Consider the following 25,193-nt stretch of genomic DNA (forward strand, 5'->3'; position numbering starts at 1 on the left):
TGCCCAGTACTCGTGCGTAGCCAAAGAGAAACATTATTGGTCCAAATTGGTCCTTACATACAGCTAAGCCAGCTTTACCCTGATAAAGACTGCTGAACTTAGTACCAAGGCACAACTAAAGGAAAAACATGTAATGATGAAACTGATCAAGAGAAAGAAATTGATAAAATCTTATATAAACAGAGCATGACTATGTACAAATATCCAAACCACCCATATTTTCAGAAACAATCAACACCAGAATCAATGCCAAAACATCCAACCCTAAAGTCTAGAACTGCTACCCTGACAACAAGAAGCAGAAGCAGCTGAAGGGAAAGCATTCTTCGACTGGGTATCAACACAAACAGCCGAAGGCGGAACCCAAAGACCAGGATTCTTCTCAAAGAAGTTCGAAGCACGCAGCATAATGCTAACTGGCTCAGCAGGCATAATGGGGAAATCCTCCGTGCGCGGGAAATGCGTAAGACCGAACTGGAGATAGCAGACGATATCGGTGTTTTCGATGTTCTCGTTGCGCTGCGCCCAGTCCGCGATTGTGGGGTTGTGCGGGTGTCCGTCGTCGCCGGTGGATTGGCAGACGTAGTCGCCGGCCGGGAAGAGCTCGTAATCCTTGTAGGGCAGGACCCACAGGGGCTTGCGGGCGAAGGCGGCGCGCTTCCAGACTGTGCTGCCTGGTTTGGCGAGCATGGGTGGGCAGTTGTTGTTCAGGATCTTGTAGCCGACGGGCTTTTTGGCGATTGCGTTCATGCGGTTTGGGTTGATGATGTCCCACGAGCGGTTCGTCTCGTAGCAGTAGTCTGCGGCGCCTTCGAGGGCTGTGCGGAGGGGTGTCTTCTTGCTGTAGAAGGCGTTGCCGTAGGGGTTCTCTGGGGAGCCGACGGCGGCTTCGGCGGAGACGGCGTCGCTTTGGACGACGGAGTTGTTGTGGCCGTCGATTTCGGGGTCGATGCGGAGAGAGAAGAGGTGCTGGTGGTTGTGCGCGTTGATTGAGGGAGCGACTTCTGTGCCGTAGGGCGCGGCTGTCTCGGTTGGGTGCATGCAGTAGGTGTTCAGCATGCCGGTGAGTTTCATCTCCAGCTTGTAGGTGCCGTCCAGGGTGAAGGTGTGGTAGAAGCCGTACTCGTAGTTGGCGGCGGTGATGATTTGGGAGACGATGAGCTTGCGGTCACGAGCGGAGATGACAGTGCCGTCGCGGTAGTCGGTGTGCTTGTAGAGGAGGCCGTTGTCCTCTTCGTGGATGCAAATGGCGTTCTTGATCACGGCGGCTTCACCGCTGGAGGTGGACATGACACCGTCCATGTAGTGGATAGCACCCTTGCAATCACAACCCAGCTTCAGAGAATTGGTCATGAGACCAGTGCCGTACTCGCCAACGTCGAAAGCGTGCTTCTTGTGGTGAGGCTTCTCGGGGCAACCGTAGGGGACAACCATCTCGACGACGGAAATACGGTTAAAGAGGGTGCGCTCGCGGTCCTCGTACATGTCGTGGGTGCGCACATCAGAGATGACGATACCCTCACGGTAGTTGAAACCAATGTGCATCTTGAAGTTGGCCCAGGTCAGCTCGTTGCCGCGGACCTTGAAGGAGACACCCTGAGGCTGGGTGATATCGATGGGCTTCAGGCGGTCGTGGTTGTACTTGTCGCCAATGAATTCGGGAAGGTAGTTGTGTTCTTGGAGAGGAACAGCGGTGCGTTCGCCGTTGACATATCGGACATCAACGCTGAGCACCTCTTCGGTCTCGGTATCCGCAACAACGGTGAAGTCCAGAGGGTGGGCGTACTGATTGTCGAACTCAGAGTTACGGTAGTAAGCCAGACCCTGCTGGAGACGGCGCTCGAAGCCCCATCGTTCGTCAATGCCGATGGCCCATGCGTCGAGGAAGACCTTATCCATGTCGGTAATGCCGATCTCCTTGCAGGCACGGATAACACGGGCGTCCTTGCGAGCAATGCGCTCCATCACATCGAGATCCTCGAGAGTGAGAGTTGGCATGACTTCGGAAACTTCTTTCCATTCCTCAACCTTGGTGGTGGCGAGGTTGACAACCACCTCGGCGACCTGGGAAGTTTCGCGCACAATGACGATGGCGAAAGCGCGACGGTCTGGGGTGGGAATTGCACCAGCACGGAATGCCTGATATTCGGCTTTCCGGGGTTCCCGGAGTGTGAGGCAGTTGAACTTGATAGTCTTAGGGTTGGCATATTCCCGGATGATCTTGGCGGCCTCAGGGATTTCCTTGATGGTGAGTTGATCTATGTTCAACGTCAGCTTCTGATCTCTAAAAAATATGATGCAGTTTACCTACCTAATGGGTGTGGGGTTCCCTGTGGCAACATCGCGGCGGCGGCTACACTGTCATAATCTCCCTCGCGGAAAATCGTGTAGCCGGGAATTGATGTGGTATCTGGGGCAGACGCCATGATGAAGATGTGAGGGGGATGGGAAAGATTTAAGAGAGTTGTAGAGAACTGAAAAACTTCATCGTAAAGTTGCCATGGACTTTATATAGCTACCGGACCTTGGATATCAGATCGAAGGTCACCGCATGTACCTTCCCAGAAAGGAAATCGGGATCTTATAGAAGCCGGGGCGAATGGTCCCGAAAGTGGACTCTCCCGCCGTTGTTCGGTTTGGGAGAATGTCTGGAGAAGCTATTAAGTTGACACTAGAGATGACGCTTTGCATTTCTATGGCATAATACCTGTTTCGTAAAGACATCGCCATCGAAAATATCAGCCAATCAGCATACAACGGCTCGGGAGATGTGTTGGCCATTGCGTTCTCTGCTGGTCGCCCTAATGAGGCAAGTCTTATAGGCAGGGCTACACACTACACCCACTGTAGGCACCACCTGCCTCTTTCTGACGAATCAGGTGATCTACGAAAAGGTGCCAAGGGCGTTGAATCAAGCTTATTTTCACGTGGACTGGGTTATGTAAGCCGCGGCTCTTTTTCACTACATTTTAATAGTCCTATTAAGCAACTAGGTATACAGTAACTTGAGTAGACATTCAAGACTGTACATATGTTAAACATGTGAAAATCTAAGGCAGCAAGACAACTACCCACCTATCTCCAGTATTGACACCGAATAGCCAAACTGCGGTTGGCTGGACATGCCTAATCAGGTCTAGCGCATATATACGTCAACCGCCGTGATTTGGTCTCCACGTCCGAGTCCACCCTGTCTTTGATAGAATCCGGAGGTGGATCTCGTGTATCTCCTGGATCTGCTTGAAGTCACTATGGAGACTGAAATAGAATGTACAGCCGACTTATCGCTAGCTCTAGCTATCGCATAGCTACGAGTACTCGCGTTAAGTACTAATATTATTCACGTTTAACTTGACCATTTCTTCACAAACTTCCACCTCAATCACACAAAATGTCCGACGTATCAGTCCAACTCACAGCGCCCAACGGCCACACTTGGACCCAGCCCACGGGCCTGTTCATCAACAACCAATGGGTCAAGTCGTCGAATGGCGAGAAGATTGCAACCATCAACCCCACGTACGTCTTGCAACTTCATGTATACATCAATCCATAGCTGATCGGATTACAACAACAGAACCGCAAGGGAAATCACATCCGTCCACGCAGCCTCATCTCAAGATGTCGACACAGCCGTCAAGGCCGCTCGCGCAGCTCTCAACAACCCCTGCTGGCGCGACCTGCCCGGTTCCGACCGCGGCAAGCTGATGAATCGTTTGGCCCAGCTCATTGAGGATAACCGCAAGACCCTTGCAACCATTGAGACAATTGACAACGGAAAGCCATACTCTGTTTCTTTCAATGATGATCTTACTGAGACCGCTGAGACTATACGCTACTACAGCGGCTATGCCGATAAGATCTTCGGTCAGGTCATTGATACCACCCCGGATAAGTTTGCCTACACCGTTCGGGAACCTGTTGGTGTCTGTGGACAAATTATCCCGTAAGTAATACTATGATATCCAATCAACATTCGCCGCTCATCAATTCACAGATGGAACTTCCCTCTGGCAATGGCAGCCTGGAAACTCGGACCAGCCCTGGCCTGCGGTAACGCCGTGATCCTGAAGCCAGCCGAGCAGACCCCTCTCTCGATCCTCTTCCTTGCAAACCTTATTGTAGAAGCTGGCTTCCCACCCGGTGTCGTGAACATCGTGAATGGCCACGGTGCTGTCGCAGGAGCAGCACTCGCCTCGCACACGGATGTGGACAAGATCGCTTTCACCGGAAGCACCGCTACAGCCAAGCACATCATGAAAATGGCTAGCGTGAACCTGAAGAACATTACTCTCGAGACCGGCGGCAAGAGTCCCCTTGTCGTCTTCAATGACGCCGATCTCGAGCAGGCGGTTGAATGGGCCCATATCGGTATCATGTATAACCAGGGCCAGATCTGCACTGCCACCTCACGGATCCTAGTCCAGGATGAGATCTACGATAAGTTCCTGGAGGCGTTCAAGGCTCAAGTCAAAAATGTGTCTAAGGTCGGCGATCCGTTCGAGGAATCGACTTTCCAGGGTCCCCAGGTGACGCAGGCTCAATATGACCGTATCATGTCCTATGTTGATGTGGGCAAGTCTGAGAAAGCTACCCTTGTTTCTGGTGGAAAGCCGTTTAAGGGCGTTGGTGATGGCAAGGGATACTTCGTGGAACCTACCGTGTTCACGGATGTTTCTCCCAAGATGCGCATTTATCAGGAAGAGGTCTTTGGGCCGTTCGTTGTTATTGCTCGGTTCAGCACTGAGGAGGATGCCATTCAAATGGCTAATGACACTACTTATGGCCTTGGTAGTGCGCTTTTCACTACCAACCTGACTCGTGCTCACCGCGTTGCTAAGAAGATTGAGGCTGGTATGGTCTGGATCAACTCTAGCAATGATAGTGATTGGCGCATTCCGTTTGGTGGCGTTAAGCAGAGTGGTATTGGTCGTGAGCTTGGTGAGGCTGGTCTTGATGCTTATTCCAGTATTAAGGCTATCCATGTGAATATGAAGTCCAAGCTTTAAGGGGACTCAGCAGGACAGCTGGGATCTGTATTGTATATATCAAAACATGCGCTTTGTGAACACTTCAAGATGTTGCCATTCCGGTAATATATACACTAGAATTGGGATACCGTCATCTCAAGCCCTGGAACAACAACCCTTTCTTCAGTTGCAATGAACATAATTAGGTGCAGCTTGAGCTTCCAGCAACGAAAGTACCATCAGAGTTCTCGCAGCCACACTCGCCAGTCTGGGGATCCTTGATGCAAGTAGTGCCGTATCCACTGCTCTTTCCACCATCGCCCCAGTAGAAAATCCAGTAGTCGGAGTCCTCCGTTAACTCACTGGTGGTTGGGGCAGTGCAAGTGTAGGCGCTGCATGTTCCGTAGGGAGCGCCGTTGTTGGAGTCGTATTGGTGGTCGGTCTCGAAGACGGCGAAGGTCTGGGTGGATGAAGTGCGAGTATTGTGAGAGCACTCAGCAGCCTGGATGGCCTTGGAGACCTTGGCAGCTATTTTGAGGAAGTTAGTTCATGCGTTTGGATACACCAGAGCTGATTATTTATACTTACCAGAGCAGTTGAGGCTGCTGGGCTTGTAGCCCTTGCTGTTGGAAGAAGCCGGGTCGAGGGTGGCAGCGACAAGGGCCGGGGCAGCCAGCATGGAGAGGAAAGTGATGAAGTGCATCTTGAAGGTTAAGTGTTCAGATGTGGTGATTTATGCAGTCTGGAACCAAGGTGTAGTAGATATATATATGCAATACACAGCCTTAGCATCAATTTGGAGACGTATGATCATGGAGCCAATTTTCTCTACCTGACACAGGAGTACTCATCAGCTATGGAGTAACACAGGCCTAGAGCGGATTGCTTAAAATAATGCCTACTCAGGGGGACCCACTTCAGCTTCCATAAAGCTGAGACTCATACAATATATGTTTCAGCTAGAGGCCCGAAACAGCCATGATGATCCTCACATCCCACACAATGATCCACTCGGAGGCCTTATTTCACAAGAAGGATGTATTTGTGAAGCATAAAGGGGTAATTCGGAGCCATAAAACTGTACATCGGGTTATTGCTGTATACCTTCAGATTTGAAGACACATATCATAACAGTGCTGTCATTTACTAGCGACCGACAGCTTACTAAAGAGCCGTCAGCCAAGTTTCATACAGAATGTGATGTTTGAGAATGTCCGTTCTAGATCTTTAACCCCTTGCATTGAAACGGTAATCAGCCTAAGATGAGCCTAGGTCCTAGGCAACGTCAGACACCATACGTCAACCTATTAACGTACTAAATTAAAGTTGTGGCAGCTAAAAGGCTTGTAGCTTAATTGAACACAAGTTTAGTTAGAAGAAATGGTTTCCAAATATGAAATGACTCGCAGCAATCAGGATTTTAAGGCAAATAATGCGAACATAGTATTGAAATCGAGGGTCTTTCCCAGATCCCCACGGCACCAACTCTTAAATAAATTATTCTACCGGTAAAGTGGGTTATAAATGCGCATGAAAAAAGCAAAGGAATATTTTTTTTAGCCAGGTCGTCAGGTCTATAATCAACGTCGTTACCAGGAAATTGGTTTCAGGGAGCAAAAACTTCTAGTTTGCCAGATCACTAGTCTTAAAATATCTCTTTACTACGAACAGGGATCATCCAAAAGAGAGCATACATCTTAGGAAGTTAGAGAAGTTAGATGCTCGTGCGGAGATATCTGAGACTGCAGTCATTTGGGAGTATGAGAAGTCAGAAATCTCTCTTTCTAGGATTGTAGTCAGTGGGGTGCCCTCGGATGGCATTGCCCGTCGAGTAAGAAGGATGACGAATCCGGTGTATGAATCAACCATGTGGCCCTGTCCATGACTTACAGTTAGCTTATGTGTCTGTCTTGAGTAAGGACCGATCTGGGCGTGATTGAGCTGTAAGTAGCAGATATACCTCCTTATATAGCTATTCTCACAAGCGAAGGGCAGGTTGGCTTGGTCTGATTTTTGTTGGGTACAGCTATATCGAAGTATGTGTGAGAATATATATCGACATGTCGTCATCTTCTTAAGATACTGGACGCCGAGGAGCAGCAGACTAAATAGTCCTATGAACTAGGGCAACCAAACAAGGAAGGCCTGATCCTTGAGGCAATTATGCCATGCCAGCCATACGCCAGCATGTAATGTAGCTTTTGGAAGACTGCAATACGGGTTTTGTAAGACTGATTTTATGCAGCGTAGATTGAAGCGGATATTTCAGACATCTGATACAACTTTCTATACCGAACCAGAAGCATTTCAATATACAGGTAGTACTGATGTCTATGCACATATCAATTCTATACCTGATCTACCAAAAGCATCGTGATGAAGTGAAGCACGTCAAACAGATCCTCGAACCCTATTTTGGACCTCACAGGAAGATGGCAAAGCAAATAATAAGCCTAGGCTTTTGTTCATCGATCTTCCTTCTTGGGCTCAGGTGGCGCAGGTTCATTCGCAACAGCATGAGCCTGGATAACATGAGGGGTCGACTCCTCGGTATTGAGATAGGTGCGACTACCCTGGATGAACCAGAAGGAGACGGCAATGACGAGCATCACACCAAAAACGCCGATAGCGTAGTTCATATCACCACCAGAGGGGTTAGGGGCACTCGGGAAGAAAAAGAAGATGGTCGTCACGCAGCAGTACACGAGACTGACCCAGTTGGCAGGCGTTCCGAACCTGCCAAGGTGAAATTGACCACCAGGTGGAAGTTTGTCACGGCCCATCAGGAGTACTGTCATAATAGGCAGACCGTATGAAATAGTCAAGGCGATGGTGCTGACACTGAGGATAGCATTCAAAACGGTTTCGGCGAACAAGAATAGCACTCCGACCAGGGCAATTATTGAACCTTGGAACCATAGTGCTCTAACTGGAGCTTTCCATGTTGGGCTGACTTCCGAAAGATATGTACTAAATGGAAGTCCGCCGTCTCGAGCAAAGCCCCAGGTCAGGCGGGAGGCCGTGGTCACTATACTGATTCCTTGACCGAGACCGTTCATGATGAATAGAGCGATCAACACTGCTCCACCGGTTTGGCCTACTGTCTCTTGGACGAGTTCCATGAATGGCAGACCACTTGGTGAGTCAATGACTGTCTTGATTTTCTGGATGCATAAAAGGCAGACCATCATCAAGATGAAACCGCTGATTGCACCGGAAATTACAGCAAGATAGATAACTTTCGGAGCATTCTTGCGCGGTGCGGGAATTTCCTCCACCAGGTGGATCACGGCGTCAAAGGCAGTCAGACCGTAGGCGGCTTGGACGAGACCAATAAACCAGACGACACCGTCTGGCCATCCCGTCTGATTAATCCATTTGCCAAAAGTGAAGGTGGCAGGCTGGTACGACAGACCATCTTTGGTGCCCACAGAAATGAGCAGGGCAAGGCAGAAGACGAAGAAAAGCCCGAAAAACCATACTCCGACAAAATTGTTCAGCCAGGGTAAGAACTTCTCCCTACGACAGCCAACCACATTGATCAATGTCAGAACAAAGACACATCCAACATAGACGACAAATTCAAGCCATCCAGTAGAGGCACCAGTCCAATTTGGATTGAACATGACCTTCATCCCGAGTAGAAAGTTGGTCATGAATGCCACCTGAGAGGCGGCCAGAGTCCACCACCCGAACACATTAATCCAAGCACACATGTACGAGATGAATCGCCCCAGCCGCGAGTCCCACAAGCGATAGACCCAATACGCCTGTCCCAGGGCAGTAGGCATGCTGCTGCAGATCTCGCCTAGCGAGAGTGCAACGCAGGTGTTGCAGAAAGTAACGAGGCATAGACCCCAAAGGATCGAGACAGGGCCACCGTTGATCAAGCCATCGGAAAGATCCTGTGCGAATGTTGACCATGTTCCAAGGACACAGAAAGCCAGCGCGAGCATGCTCCAAATATTGAACTTGCGGGCGAGGGTCTGCTCGTGCCCGAATTCGGCGAGATCGTTGGCATCTTGGGCGCTCTGGTCGGTTGGTTTGAGGGGGTTTTCGGTTTCCACGTCCATACTTCAAGTGATGGGAAGGACAGTGAGTGTAGTTCAAGATAGTCGCGCTGGGGTCATTTCCCAATAATAAACAATTGGCGAGATACTGCCGTCGAAGTACTCGACAGCGTTGTTTGTATATGGTCCTTTCCCAAGTCGATATACTGGAACCAGAAATGAGGACGCCAGAAACAGTTGTAGGAAACAGAAGTCCCGCACCCCAGCTTCAAGACCCGGGGATTTCTGACGTTTGTCTGGGGAACCCCATGGGCATCGGCATTTGTGGCCAAACAGAGTCGCACGTACCTTTAACACTCACCGAGACGGGATCCACCTGGAATATCCCAAGTTTGGAAGCATTTAAGAGATTACCGACAAAGAATCGTCGTCGTTGCTCCAGTTTTCTGCTGGTGACTCCACATTAGACCTGCGAAGGCTGAAGATTCCCTCTCTGGCAGGTAGATGCGGATAGCTTCACGGCAGTGCTGCAGATGATATCAATGGTACCTGGATATCCGCTAAATTGGTGCCCGACTCGAGGATTTCCCGGTGAGCCTGATTCTTGACACATAGCTATCGGGGCTTTCGTCACGACGCAAGTGGCGACTTCACCCCATGAGATCCATCGGGAACAAACGGCGCAAGCTCCCCCGGTCGGAACTGTAATGCTGGCCCCGGATTCGCATTGATAATTGACTTTCCATCTCTTTCAATAAAATGGCGAGCAGAACAATGTTGCCTGAAGGTGAGCGGCATGAAGCGCATGCTTGTTTGCTGCGTGTACCTGCCCGAAATGGTTTAGTCAGAACATCGCCGACTGTCTTGGCGATCAACCATAAGAGCAACATCACGCTGCAAATTGTCTGCGATTTTGGACTTGCCTTAAATGCGAGGGAATTTGCGCACCAAATATCTGCTTGTTTTTGAGGGATTTGCCGGGAAGCACTCCCTAGAGGGGATTAGAGCGCGTTATTTAGGCCTGAGATCTTTGTTCGGCCAATCAGCGAGGCTCAGACCACCATTGTATGACCATATATGAATACCTAGGAAATTATGACCCTTTCTTTCTTTCTCTTGCTCTCTGCTCTACTAAATTCTCTCTGCTCTACTAAATTTTGCAAGTCGTTTTAACTATGTCTCCAGTCGAAAAGCACAAGGATACCCCCAACGCTCGGCATCGCTCTTTCAAGGGATGTTGGACCTGTAAGAAGAAGCGGGTTCAATGCGATGAAGTGCGCCCCTCTTGCCAAAGATGTAGCTTGCGGGGCATTACCTGTGAGGGATACGAGATCAGATTGCGGTGGGGGGCTGGTATCGCATCAAGGGGCAAATATTCAGGTGCCGAGAAGCCAGTCAAGGAATCTATACCACCTCGGTCGAAGCGAAGATGGGATATGCGAGGGAAGAGGGAAGAGAGCGAGGAGGGAGACAGGCAGGGTCAACCAATGTTGATTGCTCAAACTGAAGGTAATTTCCAGTGAAAGTTGTTATGGTGGATTTGAGACTCATATGCAATATTCATTCAGAAGCGCAGACAGGTTTGGTTGCCGAGCGAGCGACGGTTAATATTCTCAACTCAGCATGGGAACCGACTCAAGCTGATCATATCGCGGCGGTCAAGAAGCATTTCGAGATCCCTGTGTCGTTGGCTGCCTTGCCGGGAATGGATGCACATATGTATGGGCAGGAAGTTGAGTATCCGCAGCTTTCGGGACGGCGAAGCATACTGGCTTAGGCTCTAGCGGTGTCACAAATCATGTTTTGGCTGGAATCTAATTATAAATAGAATATAATATGTGCACAGAAAGAAAATATAACACATTCATTGATCACCAAGAAAGTCTTGTCGTACGTTTCCAGTGAGCACAGCACTGAAATCTCTAATTCCCAGGCAACAATTCGTCCAGAAATTCATCTAGGGCTTGGAACAAGCTATCGTTGTATCGATTGCTTCGGAATATAGCAAACCACTCCGGGTTATCCGCCATAGTCTGGTTCCAAGTGTCCTTCGAGTCGAAATGAAGACGTCTTGGTTCCAGCTGGAACATTTCATCTGAAGGAATGACTCCAAGTCTCATATTCTGCTGCACATAGTGGCTCAAGTGACGTGTGAGCACCTCGTTGTATGAATCCAATTGGAACCCAGGTCATTGGACATGCTCAGAGTCTACCTCAGCGGCCCCCGGAGAGACATGTTGACTGTCCTCAGCCTCAGAAATATGGCTCCGGAGATCATCTGAGAAAGATGATCATTGACAACTCGGTTAGTGGCGGAAACGTTCGAGATTCGAAATCCAAAAGATAAGATGGTATGCTATGCGTTACTTGAGCTGCGATCTCCGGGGGAAACTCATGGTCCCCTATCCAGTGGGCCATATTGCGGCCTTTCCGGAAGTGGAGTGTTAAGTGATTGGCTCGCTCATCCCAAGTAGACATACGGCCGTTGCAAAAGCCATAACGAGAAGGGAAGTAGGTGAAGACGCATTTCCAATCACGGATCAATGGCATGGTTTCAGACGGTGGACAAGACGCAGATGTTGAGTAGGTGGCCCTTACGTTTGAATATACGGAATTGTCGCTTGCAAGCCGAATAATCGTGTTGCTCGAGGTGATTGGATGAGGATCGAGCTGATTGCAGTAGGCACAGTGGACGCGACCAGACGATGGAAGTATCACGCATCCTCCAAATGATGCGCACACCCACGTCTCTAGGCTCAGGTGAAGGGAACTCTCTTGTCAGATACAGTCGTATTTGCTTTAAAATTTATCACAATAAAATGTGCAACAAAATATCTGGGGAGCAGTGGCCGAAGTCCGCTTCTTTTTGCCCCCGCTGGGCTTGTTCCTTTTGACCCCAGCTGTAGATTTATGTTGAGACCGACTACTGCTGGGGATACCAGACCTATCAGACGGAGGCCTAGACTAATCTTATAATATGGTTTTCTCTCGAGTGTTCCGAGGCTCGACCGATGCGTCTGTCTCTAAGGATTCTACCGAGCAGCTTCTCCAGCATTGCGGGAAATGACCCTGGCCAAAGTCTGTGTTAGTCCAATAGGCATGTTTATAAAGTAAACGAATTTATAACGAAGGACTAGGTCCAAACAAATGGTACTAGCGACGCGAATATAGAACAATAAATGTAATTTTCGGTCAAAGATCAGGAGGACCAAGGATAGGAGCTGATGCGTTAAAAGTAATCAGCTCCTCTCCTTGGTGCAGACCAAAATTATTACCAAGTCATCAGGAACGCGTATTTTCCCGTTTTTCTGTGTATCGGATACCTCACACGGCTGACTTTCACCACTCCTAGCACCTCATCAATGACGCTGAACCTGAGCCTACATCAGGAGCATAGCCATTGTAAAAGAGAGAATGGAGATGACGCTGAGACTAGTTGAAACGTGGAAGTTGTCTGCCATATTTGCGGCACTAGGGCTGGAAGCACCGGCGCTGGTCTGTGTCCCGCTGGCAGTAGACGTACTGCTGGTAGCAGCCGAACTACTGGTAGCGGCTGAACTGCTTGTGGCGGTCTCACTGCTGCTGGTCGCAGTTGCCTGGCTAGCACTTGGTGTACCGAGAATGCCGCCTTGGGCCGTGGCTGGCAAACTTTGACCATCTGCAGTCGACGCTGCCGATTTGAATGCATCAAGCGTATCTGAGCCACTGATATTAATTAAAAGGATTAGTTAATGCTTCTAATGTTTTGTGGCTACTGATATACGTACGACGGGTTTATCACACCGACCATGCCAGCTTGACAATGTCCAACTTGGCCGCAGTAGAACCAGATCGGATTTGTATCGTTCACGGTCAATGACCAGATAGGCTAAAATGTCAGAAAGTTATACAGCCTTAAACGATGCTCATGAACTTACATTCCCATTATTAGCAGATGCCATAAATCCACTGAAGAAGCTAGTATCGCTCATGGGATGGCATGGGTCGTTGAATGCGGCCTGGGCGACCGAGTGATCGCCAGGATAGAAATGGAACTCGACTACACCTCCCGAAGGGACGTGGATAGTGTCGGGATTAAAAACAAAGCCTTCTTCACCAACACGAACCGATTGAGTGGCACTTGAAGCCGAACCACTCGTTGTTGAGCTTGCAGTGGAGCTTGCAATTGTCGTAGTAGTATCGCTAGAACCTCCTCCTCCATACTGGGCACCAACGAGAGGGAGGCACAAAAGTGTGAAAGAGCACAAAGACGTTTTGTACATTATTGCCACTTAATTGAATTTCAAAATGAGTAAATGAAGGCAAAGTTCTGCATGGAAAGCCCAGAGTTCAATTCAGAGAAATCAGGAGGTAGGTTTGCCTTTTATGTGTTTAAACTACGGCGTGCATGTAGTAACATAAGTCCCCAAGTTTCACGGGGACTTTTTGGAAGCTTCAGCATAGCCACGGCATCAACTCGTAAGAAAGCTTAATGGCACTTACTTTTCCCTCTTAGGGTAAAAGAATGCGGGTCGTCGTATTGGATTAACCACAGAAAGTCGGAGTGTGGCTTTTATATCAAGCATCACTAAAGTAGACCTAGATCGACCGATTATACAGGATGACATTTTGGTTATGGTCGTAAATACGGGGCAGCTGACTAAGATGGAATGAGTCTGTGGAGGCGCAGGAACCAGCTCTGGCAATGTTTTGGCACAAAGAACGTCATGACTCGAGTCAACGGCCTACTTGTGGCATTAGCTCTGGCAATGAAAACGTGGTGCACCCCGTATATATTTGGCGAAGCGTCGATATCGTCGAGACCTAGGGTAACGTGACCTAGATAGTACTGAGCATTAGATAGCAAGATAGCTCGCTTCCTTACCGAGCTCTCTCTCTCTTTTCTCCCCATCCTTTTCTCTACCAGTAATATTGACATATTATTGCTTCCTTTCCCGTTGTAAGACATATTCGCACAACAAGCGAGCATATCTCAAGTCTTTCTCTTGACAGCAAAAGTATACACGACCGCTTCTTCGAAATGAAGAGTAAATCCGCCTATTTCTGGCTTTTTACATCCATTTCTGCCCTTGCCCAGTTACAAACATTCGTGCCTCCCGGGCAAAATGGAATCACCTATAGCGTCAATATACCCCAGGCCACCGCGTCCTCCGGCACCGGGCCGATTTTTTCCAACTGAAGTCCACAAGCGAGCTTCAGTGGTTTGCTTGGGGCCAGGGCTCTATAATGCAAGGAGCCAATATCTTTGTTGTCTATGCATCTAGCGACGGCAATAATGTTACTGTCTCCCCGCGACTGGGCGTAGAGCATGTTATGCCACTACATAACCCCGAAGCTCAATTATCAGTCTTGAATGGCAGCGGGATCAGTAATGGAATTATGACCGCAAATATCCGATGCGATAGCTGTATCACCTGGCCCGGTGGAAGTGAAGACCTGAGCAGCTCGTCGAGTCCATGGCTTTGGGCAGTGAAATATGGGAGCCCACTCAACACGAACAGCTTAACTGCATCTATTGACATACACGATGCCGAGGGAGTTTCAGCTATAGACCTTCAACAAGCAACCGGTGGCACATCTAATAACCCGTTCACAACCTCGACCAATACGAATTCAAGTTCATCGCGCCCGATTTCGACCGTTAGCACTGGGTCTGTTGATAAACTCAGGAAAGCCCATGCTGTTATTATGATACTGGTCTTTGTTATATTTTTCCCTTCATTTGCTCTACTGCTTCATGTTGTTCCATATTCGAAGATTGTTTATGTCCATGCTTCTTTCCAGCTTTTTACTCTCGCTTTGGCCATTGCCGGGTTTGGAATTGGGATCTCAATGGCAAGAAACCTTGGTTTCATAGGGATGTATCATCCAATTATCGGGATGGTGACCGTCCCATGCCTTATCCTTTTTCAGCCCGTGATGGGATTTCTTCAACACAGGTATTTTCACAAAACTGGGGGCAAGAGTGTATTTGCTTACCTGCATCGGTGGCTTGGTCGCTGTCTCATAACTCTTGGAATTATTAACGCTGGTCTAGGTTTTCGCCTAACAGGTATCGGCCTTTCGATCGCTCCTGTTGGGGCAGTTATTGCGTATAGCGTGGTCGCTGGGATCATCGGACTGGGGTACGCTCTAATTGTTGTGCTTCTGCCACTCCGAAAACGCAGAATATCCTCTTCTTAGCAGTTCCTGGGCGCTACTTTCATGTACTACAGATAGGGAATCTTATGCTGATAATATAAAGTGGTTGAAGGTAGGGCGAGCGGGCGATGAGGGAGGAGGGTATGGAGGTGTCAGGACTTGAATGTATTTGAAATTGCCAACGGATTTACGAAATCAACCATCATATGATAGCCTCTTACAATACCTTCCGTCTTTCTAAATAGGCTAAATCATATGTAGATTAGCGCATTTCGAAATAGGCGTATGAATGAAGTGGTGGAACTAATTTCGAACCATCTTGTGTCATCTTTGCATCGCTTCATCCAATGGCCGATGTCACGGGCGGCACCTAAAAGTGTAATTTAGATGAAACAGCTGTACAGTTGATAGTTACTTATAACCTTAATGCAACTTATCGCCTGCTCCCGTAAGCACTTTAGATTATTAGCACTCTTATCCCACCGATCGTCTGCAACGTGCTGCGAAATCTCTAGCGTGATAAACTCTGTGATGCTTACTAAAGTACTAACTACCTCTTGGACGGCCTAAGTCGTTGAACGTGCAGGATTCTTCTAATAGTCTTTCTCTGTCTGCCTCGTATCACCGCCTCCAAATTGATTGGCGCCCGCAGGGGTCTTGAATAACGGACTTATGCGCAAGCGATTATATCTGAGGAATTATCTTTCGACACGTATGCCCGTTGAAGCGCCCAAGAATCCTGATCAATTACAGGGGAGGATCAACGCGCCGCACCCACTCCACGCATGTTCCACGCCTGCAACGAGCCAAATGTCAAATGAAGGGCGTCGGCAAGATCGGGCCTGATAACATCGAAAAGCTTTCTAAGATTGCCTTGCGTCTCTCAATATAAATTGATGGTTACCCTTGTGGCCAATTTAGATACGTCTCGGATTTTCTAGACGACCAAGAAGATTTGTCTTAACATTTTTGCCTCGAATCGCTTGAAAATGGGCCATTTCGATTCAGAACACGAATTGAAGAACCCCTGGATTGAAACGCCTTTGATTGAGTCGGCGACACTTTCAAAGGCTGCCGGATGGTAAGACTGGATTTTATTTTCATTAATCAAGGTCCCTGATGCTGAAGAGTAAATATAGTAGAATCTTTCTCAAATTAGAGTCGCTCCAACCTTCTGGCTCGTTCAAATCACGGTGAGTTCGGCATTCCATGTTGCAGCGTATCAAAAGAGATCTGACACAGAGTCAAAACTGGTACAGGGGAATTGGAAATTTGATCCTCACATCTCTTTCTGATCCATCAAACAATGGCAGAACCCTGCATTTTTTCAGCTCCTCGGCAGGCAATGCGGGGCTCGCAGCAGTTATAGCCGCTCGGGATCTCGGTTGTTCCTGTACAGTTGTTGTGCCCCTTAGCGCGAAGCCTATGATGATCAAAAAAATACTCGCTGCAGGGGCTTCGGATGTTATCCGCCATGGCGCCAGTTGGTTCGAAGCTGACGCGTATCTGCGGGAAAACTTCATCGAAAATGAAGACAGCAAGCTAGATCCCTTGACCAAGAACATTTATATCCCACCATTCGATCACCATGACATCTGGCGAGGCGCTGGGACTCTGATTGATGAGATAATTAAGCAGTTACCTCAAAGGCACTACAGCAAAACCGATAGCTATTGTTCATTCCCGGCAGATGCAATCGTTTGCAGCGTTGGCGGCGGTGGTCTTCTGAACGGTATTATCGACGGCCTTGAGAGGCATTTGCCCGCCTATCAACCGACAACGCTTTCCAAGAAAGTGGTGAAAAAAGTTCGAATTGTCGCTGTTGAAACAGCTGGGGCGGATTCGCTGGCGCATTCGTTACGCAAGGGCTCTTTGCAACCTCTACCTGCAATTACATCGCAGGCAATCACCCTGGGGGCACTCTGCGTGGCACAGCAGACGCTGAAAAACGTGCAATGTCCTCCGCCCTGTATCGAAGTCACTAGTATTGTGGGTACCGACGCTGATGCTGCGATGGGAGTTGTGCGGTTGTGTGATGAGCTGCGGTTGGAGGTCGAGTTGGCTTGTGGAATAAGCGTCCAAGTTGGGTTAGATAGGCTAAAGGAAGTCATGACAGACCTAACACCGGATAGTCGAGTTGTGATCATTGTTTGCGGAGGAAGTGATATTACTTCTGAAATGATTACGGATTACCGCCAGAAGCTTGAGAATGGTTGGCAATGAAAGACGACTTGGATTGATGTGTGAAAAAGCTGATGTTGGAACTGATTGGTGGAGGGCCATGGATTACCTACTCTCCTGGTTAGAGCTGTCTGTATATTGATGCTTGAGGGTATTGAAACTACAGTATTAGATACAATGTCAAAAGGGATTGCAGAATTTTTGCCAACGTCAACACGGTCATAGTCTCAACACCAAGTCTTGAAAACGAGATAAAAGAAGAAAGAAAATCCATAGTCGCAGAAACTATTCCTTGATGTCTAATTGTGCTCCTTGACCGGATTCATCAGAGATATTATTGCACCAGCTACAGAGGCGGTACTTTGCGATGCTGATAGTGAATCTTTAGGCTGCCGTTGCCCTCTTCTTGTCCGGTGAGTGCACCTGGTGAGACACTGTCAAAATTAGGGAATCTCTAGGCTTGAAGTGTTTAACTGGAAACAGCGAGTAGGAAACTCAATAGGAGACGTGGGTTGAGAAGGTCGGGCGAGATCCGAGCCCCTGAGGCTTGATATCGCTCCCTGCACGGTGCAATAAAAAGAACGATAGGGGAAACTTGTTCTTGAGAATGTATGATTGAGTCTTCTCAATATTATTGGCCGGTAATTGTTCATTTCAATCGGGAAAAGGAAATAGCAGGGTACGAATTACTCCCCAACTTCTCGATCTTCATCCCACCGGCCATACTTCTGCATCACCCGCCAGTCCCATGTCTTGTGCCTAATTTTCTTTCCCCAGAAGTAAAAGATTACGACCATGACTATAATTATACCGGACAGAAATGCCATCTCCCCGAAAGCCTTGCTATATCCCTCCAGAGCAATCCAGGGGTTTGTGTAGAAAGACAGCAGGAATCCAAAGGCGGCTAAGCGACGCGATGTCAGTTAGTATTGGTAGCAGACAAGGAGATAAATGTAGAACAGATCATAGTACTTACCCTTAAATGCAAGGATTGAGACTGTCACCTCTCCTACTGCCGGTCTATAGCAATCAATCACGTACACCATAGCAACATTGGTTGCTTGAACAATCGCGAAGTTGAGCATGCCGAGGCCAAGAGTTGGAACCATCCAGTGAAGCTGATTATTGATCCCAACACCATAAAGAATGAGTGCGACTGGGGCAAATGCGCCTCCGATAGCAATGGACGGGAGACGCATCTCCGGCTCTCGAATTCCACCGTTGCGCTGAGTGAACCAATCCGCGGTCCAGTCGGAGATATGGCCACCAAACGCAATTCCCAGGAATGAGCCCACCAAGCCAGACACGAAACATAAACCGCACTGCCAGGATGTGAAGTTGTATGTCTCTGAGAATGCGGTCGCAAAATTGGACGTGATGGCCACCAGGAAGCCAATGGTGACTGCAAATACCAGCGAGCACCAGAGAACAGGAGGGAGGACAATGAGGACGATTGGACGTATAAAGACACGTAAAAGCGACTCCGACGTATAAATTCCCCCAAAGAGACGTAGGGATTGGACATAGGTCTTTTTTCCTGGAATCGGAGTGGATGGTACAGCCTCGTGGTGCTCTGATGGCCTCGAGCGCTGAGAGATGAGCTTGGTATCAGCGTCCTCGTCGATGACTGGCTCCTCCCGAGGCTGAGGATGACGATTGAATGTTGTTTCTGGGAAAGTGAGGATGACCAGGATTGCCACGCCTCCAATCAGTGCAGAGGCAATATAGTATATGTAGCGCCAGTCATAAGAAATGGTGATGAGACCATCTATGATGATGCCGCCAGCAACACCCATTGACAGGGCAGCTGTATAGGTCGCCATCACTGCGCCACGCTCGTGGAGGAAGAAGATGTCCGCAATTGTCAAGGGCCCGAGACACTCTCCAGCGCCAGCTGCAAGTCCCATGACAATACGGCCAGCCAGTTCCGCCCCGTAGGTATTTGCGAATGCACACCACAGCCCAGTGGCCAGGTAGAGGATGAAAGAAATAACGTAGATAGGTCGTCGGCCATACTTGACTATCAGTGGCATCCAAAACAGCATACCAATGCCCTGGCACAAGGCGGTGGTACTGTAGAAGTATGAGATCTTGGCAATATGGGCACTGAAGTCTGGTCCCTGCGGACCGAGGAAGTCCACAGTTGTCTTCACGATGGCTACCGTGGGACCAGCGGCAAGGAAGTTGCAGAAGAACACAGCTAAGCACACGACGATAGCAAGGTAGTAGCGGAATGCTCGCGACCTGAAGAGGCGAATATGTTAGCCCCTGGACTAATTAGGGGGTGAGGAGCAGGCCCTGCCAGTTCAGAGGGTCGTTAGGGTCCCTAGAGGGAGTTGGGATGAGAATGATCTCGTTGGTCTCATGGTGCCGGAGCTGCAGGCTGCCTAGGTTGTTAGACTGGATGCCCTCTGGCCGTAGAGTGGTTGTCTTTGCGGCCATGCTGATGCTAGTGATCATCGAAAAGGGTACTTTGGGTAGCGATGATATGCCTTATGTCAAACTGGCCCTTTTTGGACACCTGCGATGAACAGATGACATGGTGTAGCCCATTCCTTCCTTGAGAGGGGTTATAACTTCGTGAGTGTCTGTATCGATGATCAGCAGAGGTGGCTGGAACACTTGTTCCGGGATGTGGAGAGCTGTATGATTTTCTTCCCCACGGGGTAATCTCGGTCTTCACCTCCACTTCTTCTCCCGACAACGCCGCGCGGCCCGGTGCCGAGGACTGAAAAGCGGAGGAAGGTCGTTATATTGCGGGGAGGATTAAACGCCGGCTGGTTGGTTCTCTTCACTTCTCGATTCTTGCCATTGCAATTCATCCATTACGTCTTCAGCCGATCATGAAAATCACCTGGCGCGACTCTGCCACCGATGCGGAATACGAACATGCCCGCGTCGGACGCGTCTTCAATCAGCGTCGCCCCAAACGGTTCCCCTTAGCTGTAGTCCACGCCACTTGTGAGAATGACATTGTAGAAGCAGTCAAGTTGGCCGCGGAGCGCAACTGCCGAGTCGCAGTTCGCTCCGGCGGTCATTCCTGGGCTGCCTGGAGCGTGCGCGACTGCTCCATCTTGATTGACCTTGAAAACTACAAAGAGCTCGAAGTGGATGCGCCAAAGAAAATGGCCAAGGCGTCGCCCAGTATGACTGGCAGGGAGCTCAACTCGGTCTTGGTCGACAAGCACCAGTTGATGTTCCCCGGTGGTCACTGCCCAGACGTTGGGCTTGGTGGATTTTTACTTCAGGGTGGAATGGGCTGGAACTGCCGTGTACGTATCATCATCTCGGAAATTCTCTTGCGTATCATTGCTTATGCTCTTTTCGTACAGAACTGGGGATGGGCATGTGAGAGAGTAGAGGCCGTGGACGTCGTCACTGCGAAAGGCGAGTTGCTCCACTGCAATTCCCAGCAAAATCAGGAGCTCTACTGGGCAGCTCGAGGAGCGGGACCAGGTACGCACTTGGCACTTCTGTCTATCCTCCTTGTGTTACTGTGACTGACAGTGGCTCTAAACATAGGGTTTCCCGGTGTGGTCACCAAATTCCATCTCAGATTGAACTCTTACCCTGCGAATGGATTCCGGTCTTCCGGCTACGTCTATCCCATTAGCATGTACCGCGAGGCTTTCCAGTGGGTTCTCGACATCACGCCAACATTCGACCAAGACACCGAGATAGCGGCGGTTGCCCACTATCCGAATGAGAAGAGCGAGATGGTGTTTTTCGTCCTGTTCGTTACCATGAAGGACAATGCTCATGACTCTGAGAAGGCCCTCCGCAAGGCTCAGAACAGCCGACCCGTAGGCACCATCGTGGAATGGTTCTGCCAAGAGGACAGCCTCGAGCGCCAATACACCAATCAGGCCGACAAGAACCCAGATCACCACCGGTATTGCACTGATAATGCGTACCTCAAGAACGATACAGACGTCCCAGCTGTCCTGGAAGAGGCATTTACAACACTTCCGCATAAGAAGGCATTCTCTCTGTGGTATGGCATGAACCCCTGCAGCCAAAGGAAGCTCCCGGATATGGCCCTCAGCATGCAATCGGACCATTACTTCGCCCTATACACAGTTTGGGAGGAGGAGAAGGATGACCCACGCTGCTTGGAGTGGGTTCGGAACGTCATGACAAGGGTGGAAAAGCATTCAGTGGGTGCCTATCTCGGAGATTCAGACTTCCAAACCCGGAAGAGCAAGTACTGGGCAAATGAGAATGCCATGCGCCTGATGGAGATTCGTCGCAAGTGGGACCCGCAAGGGAGAATCTGTGGATACCTCGATCAAGGAGACGCGTCAGGCACAAAGGGATTGGATAATACTCACCAGTGGGAGATGTGATGGGCTGGAAGCTGCTCGTAGCTAGCAAGGTCCATCATAACTAGAACTAGACATTGGATTTCTTTTCCACGACAGAAGACGTGAAGCATCATGTACATAATAACCTAAGCTCATTACTCCTGTACTCTCTATGCCACCACTCCAACGCCTCCTTAGCCGAGTTGTAACATGTCGTAACGATTGTATAGCTGCACCTTGGCTAAGGAGATAGTTCCGATCCACTTTGTACTGGACACAATATGCCCTCGGCCCAATTGCCGGAGGAAGACTGCCCACCAGGTGAGAACGGCAGTTTGCTTTGTGCATGCGAAGATCTTCCAGGTGTGTTGTGACAACATGTGAAGAGCTACCTTGACCATTGCACTGCGACCGGGATGTGGGGAGTGGCTGACCTGGCTGAGGGGCCTGGGATATTCGGTGGTCACCCGACTTCCTGGTTAGCGATGCGGGACGCGTATAGTAACTTTAAACACTCACGTTAGTTCCACCGTTGCGGGGTTATACGGTCTTTCAAGCTTGCGCATTTAGTTCAAACTAGAATCAAAGCAAATTCCACCTTGAAAATTTCTTGAGCGAACTGCAGTCTGTCGATATTACTACCGCTTTACCTGCTCAATCGTCTTTGATTCCACAAGTTTACTCAATAAATAACTTCAAGTCATGAATTCCAGAACGCTACTCGGAAAAGTTGCCATTATTAGCGGCTCATCCTCTGGCATTGGTGCCGCTATTGTCCGAGAATTATCCGCTCGTGGTGCGAATATAGTCGTCAATTACCCCTTCGATGACCTTCGGGAAGAAGCGGATGCCGTTGTATCCTCTCTATCAACTCCGGCAGTTGCCGTGGAGGCTGATATGTCTACAGTCACAGCGCCACAACTCCTGGTAGACGCTGCTGTCTCCAAATGGGGAAGAATCGACATCGTGGTCAACTGCGTCGCATTGGCAGTAAACAAGCCGCTGGAAGAGCAAACACTTGAAGATTGGGACTTACTCGTCAATGTGAACGGTCGTGGCACATTCCTCCTGACGCAAGCCAGTCTTCCGCACCTCACTAAGGGAACGGGGCGAATCGTCAATATCGCGAGCATTTCGGCTCGAGGCCCGCCCCCTAATCAGACAATTTACGCGGGCACCAAAGGAATGGTGGACTCCTTTACCAAATGCTGGTAAGTAAGTGTCAGTGACTGAGCTCTGGACACAACACTAATGAGTTGCGCAGGGCGAAAGAGCTTCCTCCCAAGTATGGATGCACCGTCAACGCTGTTAGTCCGGGCCCAACCAAGACCGAGGGCTTTGCTGCCGCCGGAGAGGAACAGATGAAGATCCTTCAACCAATTATTGATCAAACTCCCGTTGGACCGAGAATGGCAGCGCCAGAAGAGATTGCGTTCGCTGTCGGGTTTCTTTGCGAGGAACGGGCACGGTGGATAAATGGGTCACACATCATCGCTTCCGGTGGCTTGTTTATTGACTAGGTACTACGTACTACTCAAATTAGGATTTCTATATCCCCCCATTTTTCGCATTCTGTGAAGTTATAAAAGTTAGGAGTGAATGTTTAAAATCATGTCTCCCGTAACCAGAACAGCTTTGCCCTAGAGGTACTGTACGCAAACGAAGTTTGGCTAAGGAAATTTCGCTCACATGACAATTTAACTATACGTGCACGGTTCTTGGACGACCTTACATTCTTCTCCTCCGGGCTAAACAAGTTCCTGAATTCCTTGGGATACATAGTGTGCTAGACATGAAAGATTGCCTTGAAAGATGAATTAACGTAAGAGACCTGACCAGAATCGAAATGAGTCGCAGTGTCAGGCCAGTCCTTCTGTTGCAATTCATATTTCATGCCGGAGATGTCGACTAATTCCGTTGGAGGGCACGAGAGCCGCAACCGCATTCTCGTTTCCGCCTTCTCTTCGACTAGTAGTTAGTCTGAGAAATCACTATCCAGTTCCTCCTACAGGACAACGGAGAGTGAAATGAGAATATGTACCTCCATCGCAAGCGAAATTGTACCGCAGAAATCCCGCAGCCTTCACACTGATCATTACAGGATGAGACGAGCCCCAGTAGGCCCTTCCTCATTGAAAATAATACTGCATGTACATCTGGTAGGGCTTCTGAGGCTTGGCGATCCGCCGAAGTTGGGGGCGGAAAGCATCGGGCCGGGCCTTGGCAATCCTGATCTGGCCAATCAACGCCTCAGGTTTTACTCCTTCCGATGTATGTCTCAGATTGTTTAGCGTTCGGACAAGTCACACAAATATGTAGGGGACCTTGCATGCCCTAGCCAAAATTGGGAGTCATATCAGTCCTACTAGGGTCTAGCGAACCCCTGGTTGTTCGTCCAGTGCCATGGGGAACGTAGTTAATGCAAGGGATAACCAAAATGAACTTTTATTTTTAATTATTTGATCCTGCAGACATCATTGCTCAACACCAGCCAAGAAGCACACAACAGCAGAAGCAAAGGCCTTAGAATCATCCTGACCACCCTCATTGAGGTCATCCCCAACTTGCTCCAGGAACAAAGCAAGCTTCGATTCCTTCCAGCCCATCACAGGCGCAGACTCCAAACACATCTTGGTCATACCAAAAACATCCATTTCATAATGGCCCTGTACAGACAGAACCCTGCCAGGGTGGTAAAGACCCTGGATAGGGCAGATGGGCGTACTTCCAATATTAACCCACGGCGCAGGCAGCGAGACAGGCGGCGACTCAACCAGAGAAACAGGGGTGCCCTTCTCAACAGCCATCACGCGATCACCGTGGAACATCTGAATGCGCAACTTGCCTTCAGGCAGCTGACCGAGCGCCGCAGGGAATGATTGAAGGAAAGCCTTCTCTAATTGAACGGTATAAATTCCAACCTCGCGGCCCAGAGGGCACTTCTCGACCCAGACGTCGCGGACGGTATCTTCGGGGTTGCGCACAAGTGCGTGCGAAATCATTTGGTGGCCGAAGCAGGTGCCGAGAATTCGCACTTCGGGATATTGGTTGTAGACGGTTTTCACGAATTTTTCTAATTCTTGCATCCAGGGTGAGTGGTCCATCTCATATACGCCGGGCGAGCCGCCCGTGATGAGGACCGCGTCGATGGGGGATGCCACGGGGATTTGGTTTTGGGTCGCATCGCCGCGCAGCTTATAAAGGTCGGGATAGTGGCCGCCGCGAATATCGTATGGTGTAATCTTAATTTCGAGTTGGTCTTTATCGGCGAAGAAGGTCTCGTTGAGGCGCGTGGCGGTTTCGCGAAGAATTGTGCGGAAGTGTGCACTGCAGAGTCCTCGCGCCTCGTAGAGTCGGCGGGCTGGGATGTCGACGTCGAGGACGGCGATGTGGATGTTGTGGACCATGATGAAAGGATGCGCAGCTGTAGTACTGAAGCTCGGGTTGATTATAATTATGGAAGTTGGCAATGGTGAAAAAGAGACTACAGGAATATATCTACTGTCGTAAATAACACAATTTCCCCATACCCCACTGCAGAAATAACAAAAAGTTATGTAAAAACCGTAGGTTTGCGGAATCCTCCA

The 25,193-nt window shown here is 49.3% G+C and overlaps 11 protein-coding genes across 11 annotated transcripts; 5 read left to right on the forward strand and 6 right to left on the reverse strand.

Annotated features, from left to right (window-relative positions):
- Positions 1–264: 264 nt before the first annotated feature.
- Positions 265–2,426, reverse strand: N7446_000790 (peroxisomal copper amine oxidase; the record flags this gene model as incomplete). Its single annotated transcript, XM_058509557.1, has 2 exons — positions 265–2,258; positions 2,312–2,426. The coding sequence occupies 2 exons, from the start codon at positions 2,424–2,426 to the stop codon at positions 265–267; spliced, it is 2,109 nt and encodes a 702-aa protein (XP_058378536.1).
- Positions 2,427–3,364: 938 nt separating this feature from the next.
- On the forward strand, positions 3,365–5,067 carry N7446_000791 (uncharacterized protein). Its single transcript, XM_058509558.1, has 3 exons — positions 3,365–3,519; positions 3,578–3,946; positions 3,998–5,067. The coding sequence occupies exons 1-3, from the start codon at positions 3,392–3,394 to the stop codon at positions 5,007–5,009; spliced, it is 1,509 nt and encodes a 502-aa protein (XP_058378537.1). The 5' UTR covers positions 3,365–3,391; the 3' UTR covers positions 5,010–5,067.
- A 105-nt stretch (positions 5,068–5,172) lies between these two features.
- N7446_000792 (uncharacterized protein) lies at positions 5,173–5,673 on the reverse strand (the record flags this gene model as incomplete). The annotated part of the gene is made up of 2 exons (XM_058509559.1): positions 5,173–5,498; positions 5,559–5,673. 2 exons carry the CDS (start codon positions 5,671–5,673, stop codon positions 5,173–5,175), a joined length of 441 nt encoding a protein of 146 aa, XP_058378538.1.
- A 1,762-nt stretch (positions 5,674–7,435) lies between these two features.
- On the reverse strand, positions 7,436–9,043 carry N7446_000793 (uncharacterized protein; the record flags this gene model as incomplete). The annotated part of the gene is made up of 1 exon (XM_058509560.1): positions 7,436–9,043. The coding sequence occupies one exon, from the start codon at positions 9,041–9,043 to the stop codon at positions 7,436–7,438; it is 1,608 nt and encodes a 535-aa protein (XP_058378539.1).
- A 1,112-nt stretch (positions 9,044–10,155) lies between these two features.
- On the forward strand, positions 10,156–10,757 carry N7446_000794 (Zn(II)2Cys6 transcription factor domain-containing protein; the record flags this gene model as incomplete). Its single annotated transcript, XM_058509561.1, has 2 exons — positions 10,156–10,489; positions 10,549–10,757. The coding sequence occupies 2 exons, from the start codon at positions 10,156–10,158 to the stop codon at positions 10,755–10,757; spliced, it is 543 nt and encodes a 180-aa protein (XP_058378540.1).
- A 1,603-nt stretch (positions 10,758–12,360) lies between these two features.
- On the reverse strand, positions 12,361–13,242 carry N7446_000795 (cupredoxin domain-containing protein; the record flags this gene model as incomplete). Its single annotated transcript, XM_058509562.1, has 3 exons — positions 12,361–12,685; positions 12,748–12,848; positions 12,898–13,242. The coding sequence occupies 3 exons, from the start codon at positions 13,240–13,242 to the stop codon at positions 12,361–12,363; spliced, it is 771 nt and encodes a 256-aa protein (XP_058378541.1).
- Positions 13,243–16,110: 2,868 nt separating this feature from the next.
- Positions 16,111–17,344, forward strand: N7446_000796 (putative L-serine dehydratase; the record flags this gene model as incomplete). Its single annotated transcript, XM_058509563.1, has 3 exons — positions 16,111–16,202; positions 16,261–16,314; positions 16,381–17,344. 3 exons carry the CDS (start codon positions 16,111–16,113, stop codon positions 17,342–17,344), a joined length of 1,110 nt encoding a protein of 369 aa, XP_058378542.1.
- Positions 17,345–17,988: 644 nt separating this feature from the next.
- On the reverse strand, positions 17,989–19,744 carry N7446_000797 (putative MFS transporter; the record flags this gene model as incomplete). The annotated part of the gene is made up of 3 exons (XM_058509564.1): positions 17,989–18,206; positions 18,279–19,546; positions 19,704–19,744. The coding sequence occupies 3 exons, from the start codon at positions 19,742–19,744 to the stop codon at positions 17,989–17,991; spliced, it is 1,527 nt and encodes a 508-aa protein (XP_058378543.1).
- A 401-nt stretch (positions 19,745–20,145) lies between these two features.
- Positions 20,146–21,648, forward strand: N7446_000798 (FAD-binding oxidoreductase; the record flags this gene model as incomplete). Its single annotated transcript, XM_058509565.1, has 3 exons — positions 20,146–20,574; positions 20,635–20,758; positions 20,825–21,648. 3 exons carry the CDS (start codon positions 20,146–20,148, stop codon positions 21,646–21,648), a joined length of 1,377 nt encoding a protein of 458 aa, XP_058378544.1.
- Positions 21,649–22,308: 660 nt separating this feature from the next.
- N7446_000799 (SDR family NAD(P)-dependent oxidoreductase) lies at positions 22,309–23,126 on the forward strand (the record flags this gene model as incomplete). The annotated part of the gene is made up of 2 exons (XM_058509566.1): positions 22,309–22,817; positions 22,871–23,126. 2 exons carry the CDS (start codon positions 22,309–22,311, stop codon positions 23,124–23,126), a joined length of 765 nt encoding a protein of 254 aa, XP_058378545.1.
- Positions 23,127–24,080: 954 nt separating this feature from the next.
- On the reverse strand, positions 24,081–25,013 carry N7446_000800 (type 1 glutamine amidotransferase; the record flags this gene model as incomplete). The annotated part of the gene is made up of 1 exon (XM_058509567.1): positions 24,081–25,013. The coding sequence occupies one exon, from the start codon at positions 25,011–25,013 to the stop codon at positions 24,081–24,083; it is 933 nt and encodes a 310-aa protein (XP_058378546.1).
- Between the last annotated feature and the right edge of the window lie 180 nt (positions 25,014–25,193).

The sequence above is a fragment of the Penicillium canescens genome (genome assembly GCF_028828765.1).
Source record: "Penicillium canescens strain IBT 15451 chromosome Unknown utg000001l_segment0_segment0, whole genome shotgun sequence".
Classification (NCBI taxonomy): domain Eukaryota; kingdom Fungi; phylum Ascomycota; class Eurotiomycetes; order Eurotiales; family Aspergillaceae; genus Penicillium; species Penicillium canescens.

What these genes read in the sequence shown, in the direction of transcription:
- N7446_000791 (XM_058509558.1), top strand. Translation starts at nt 3,392, where the DNA reads ATGTCCGACGTATCAGTCCAACTCACAGCGCCCAACGGCCACACTTGG. An exon ending in ATTGCAACCATCAACCCCAC is followed by an intron (nt 3,520 to 3,577) that starts GTACGTCTTGCA and finishes TTACAACAACAG; the next exon opens with AACCGCAAGGGAAATCACAT. An exon ending in GTCTGTGGACAAATTATCCC is followed by an intron (nt 3,947 to 3,997) that starts GTAAGTAATACT and finishes ATCAATTCACAG; the next exon opens with ATGGAACTTCCCTCTGGCAA.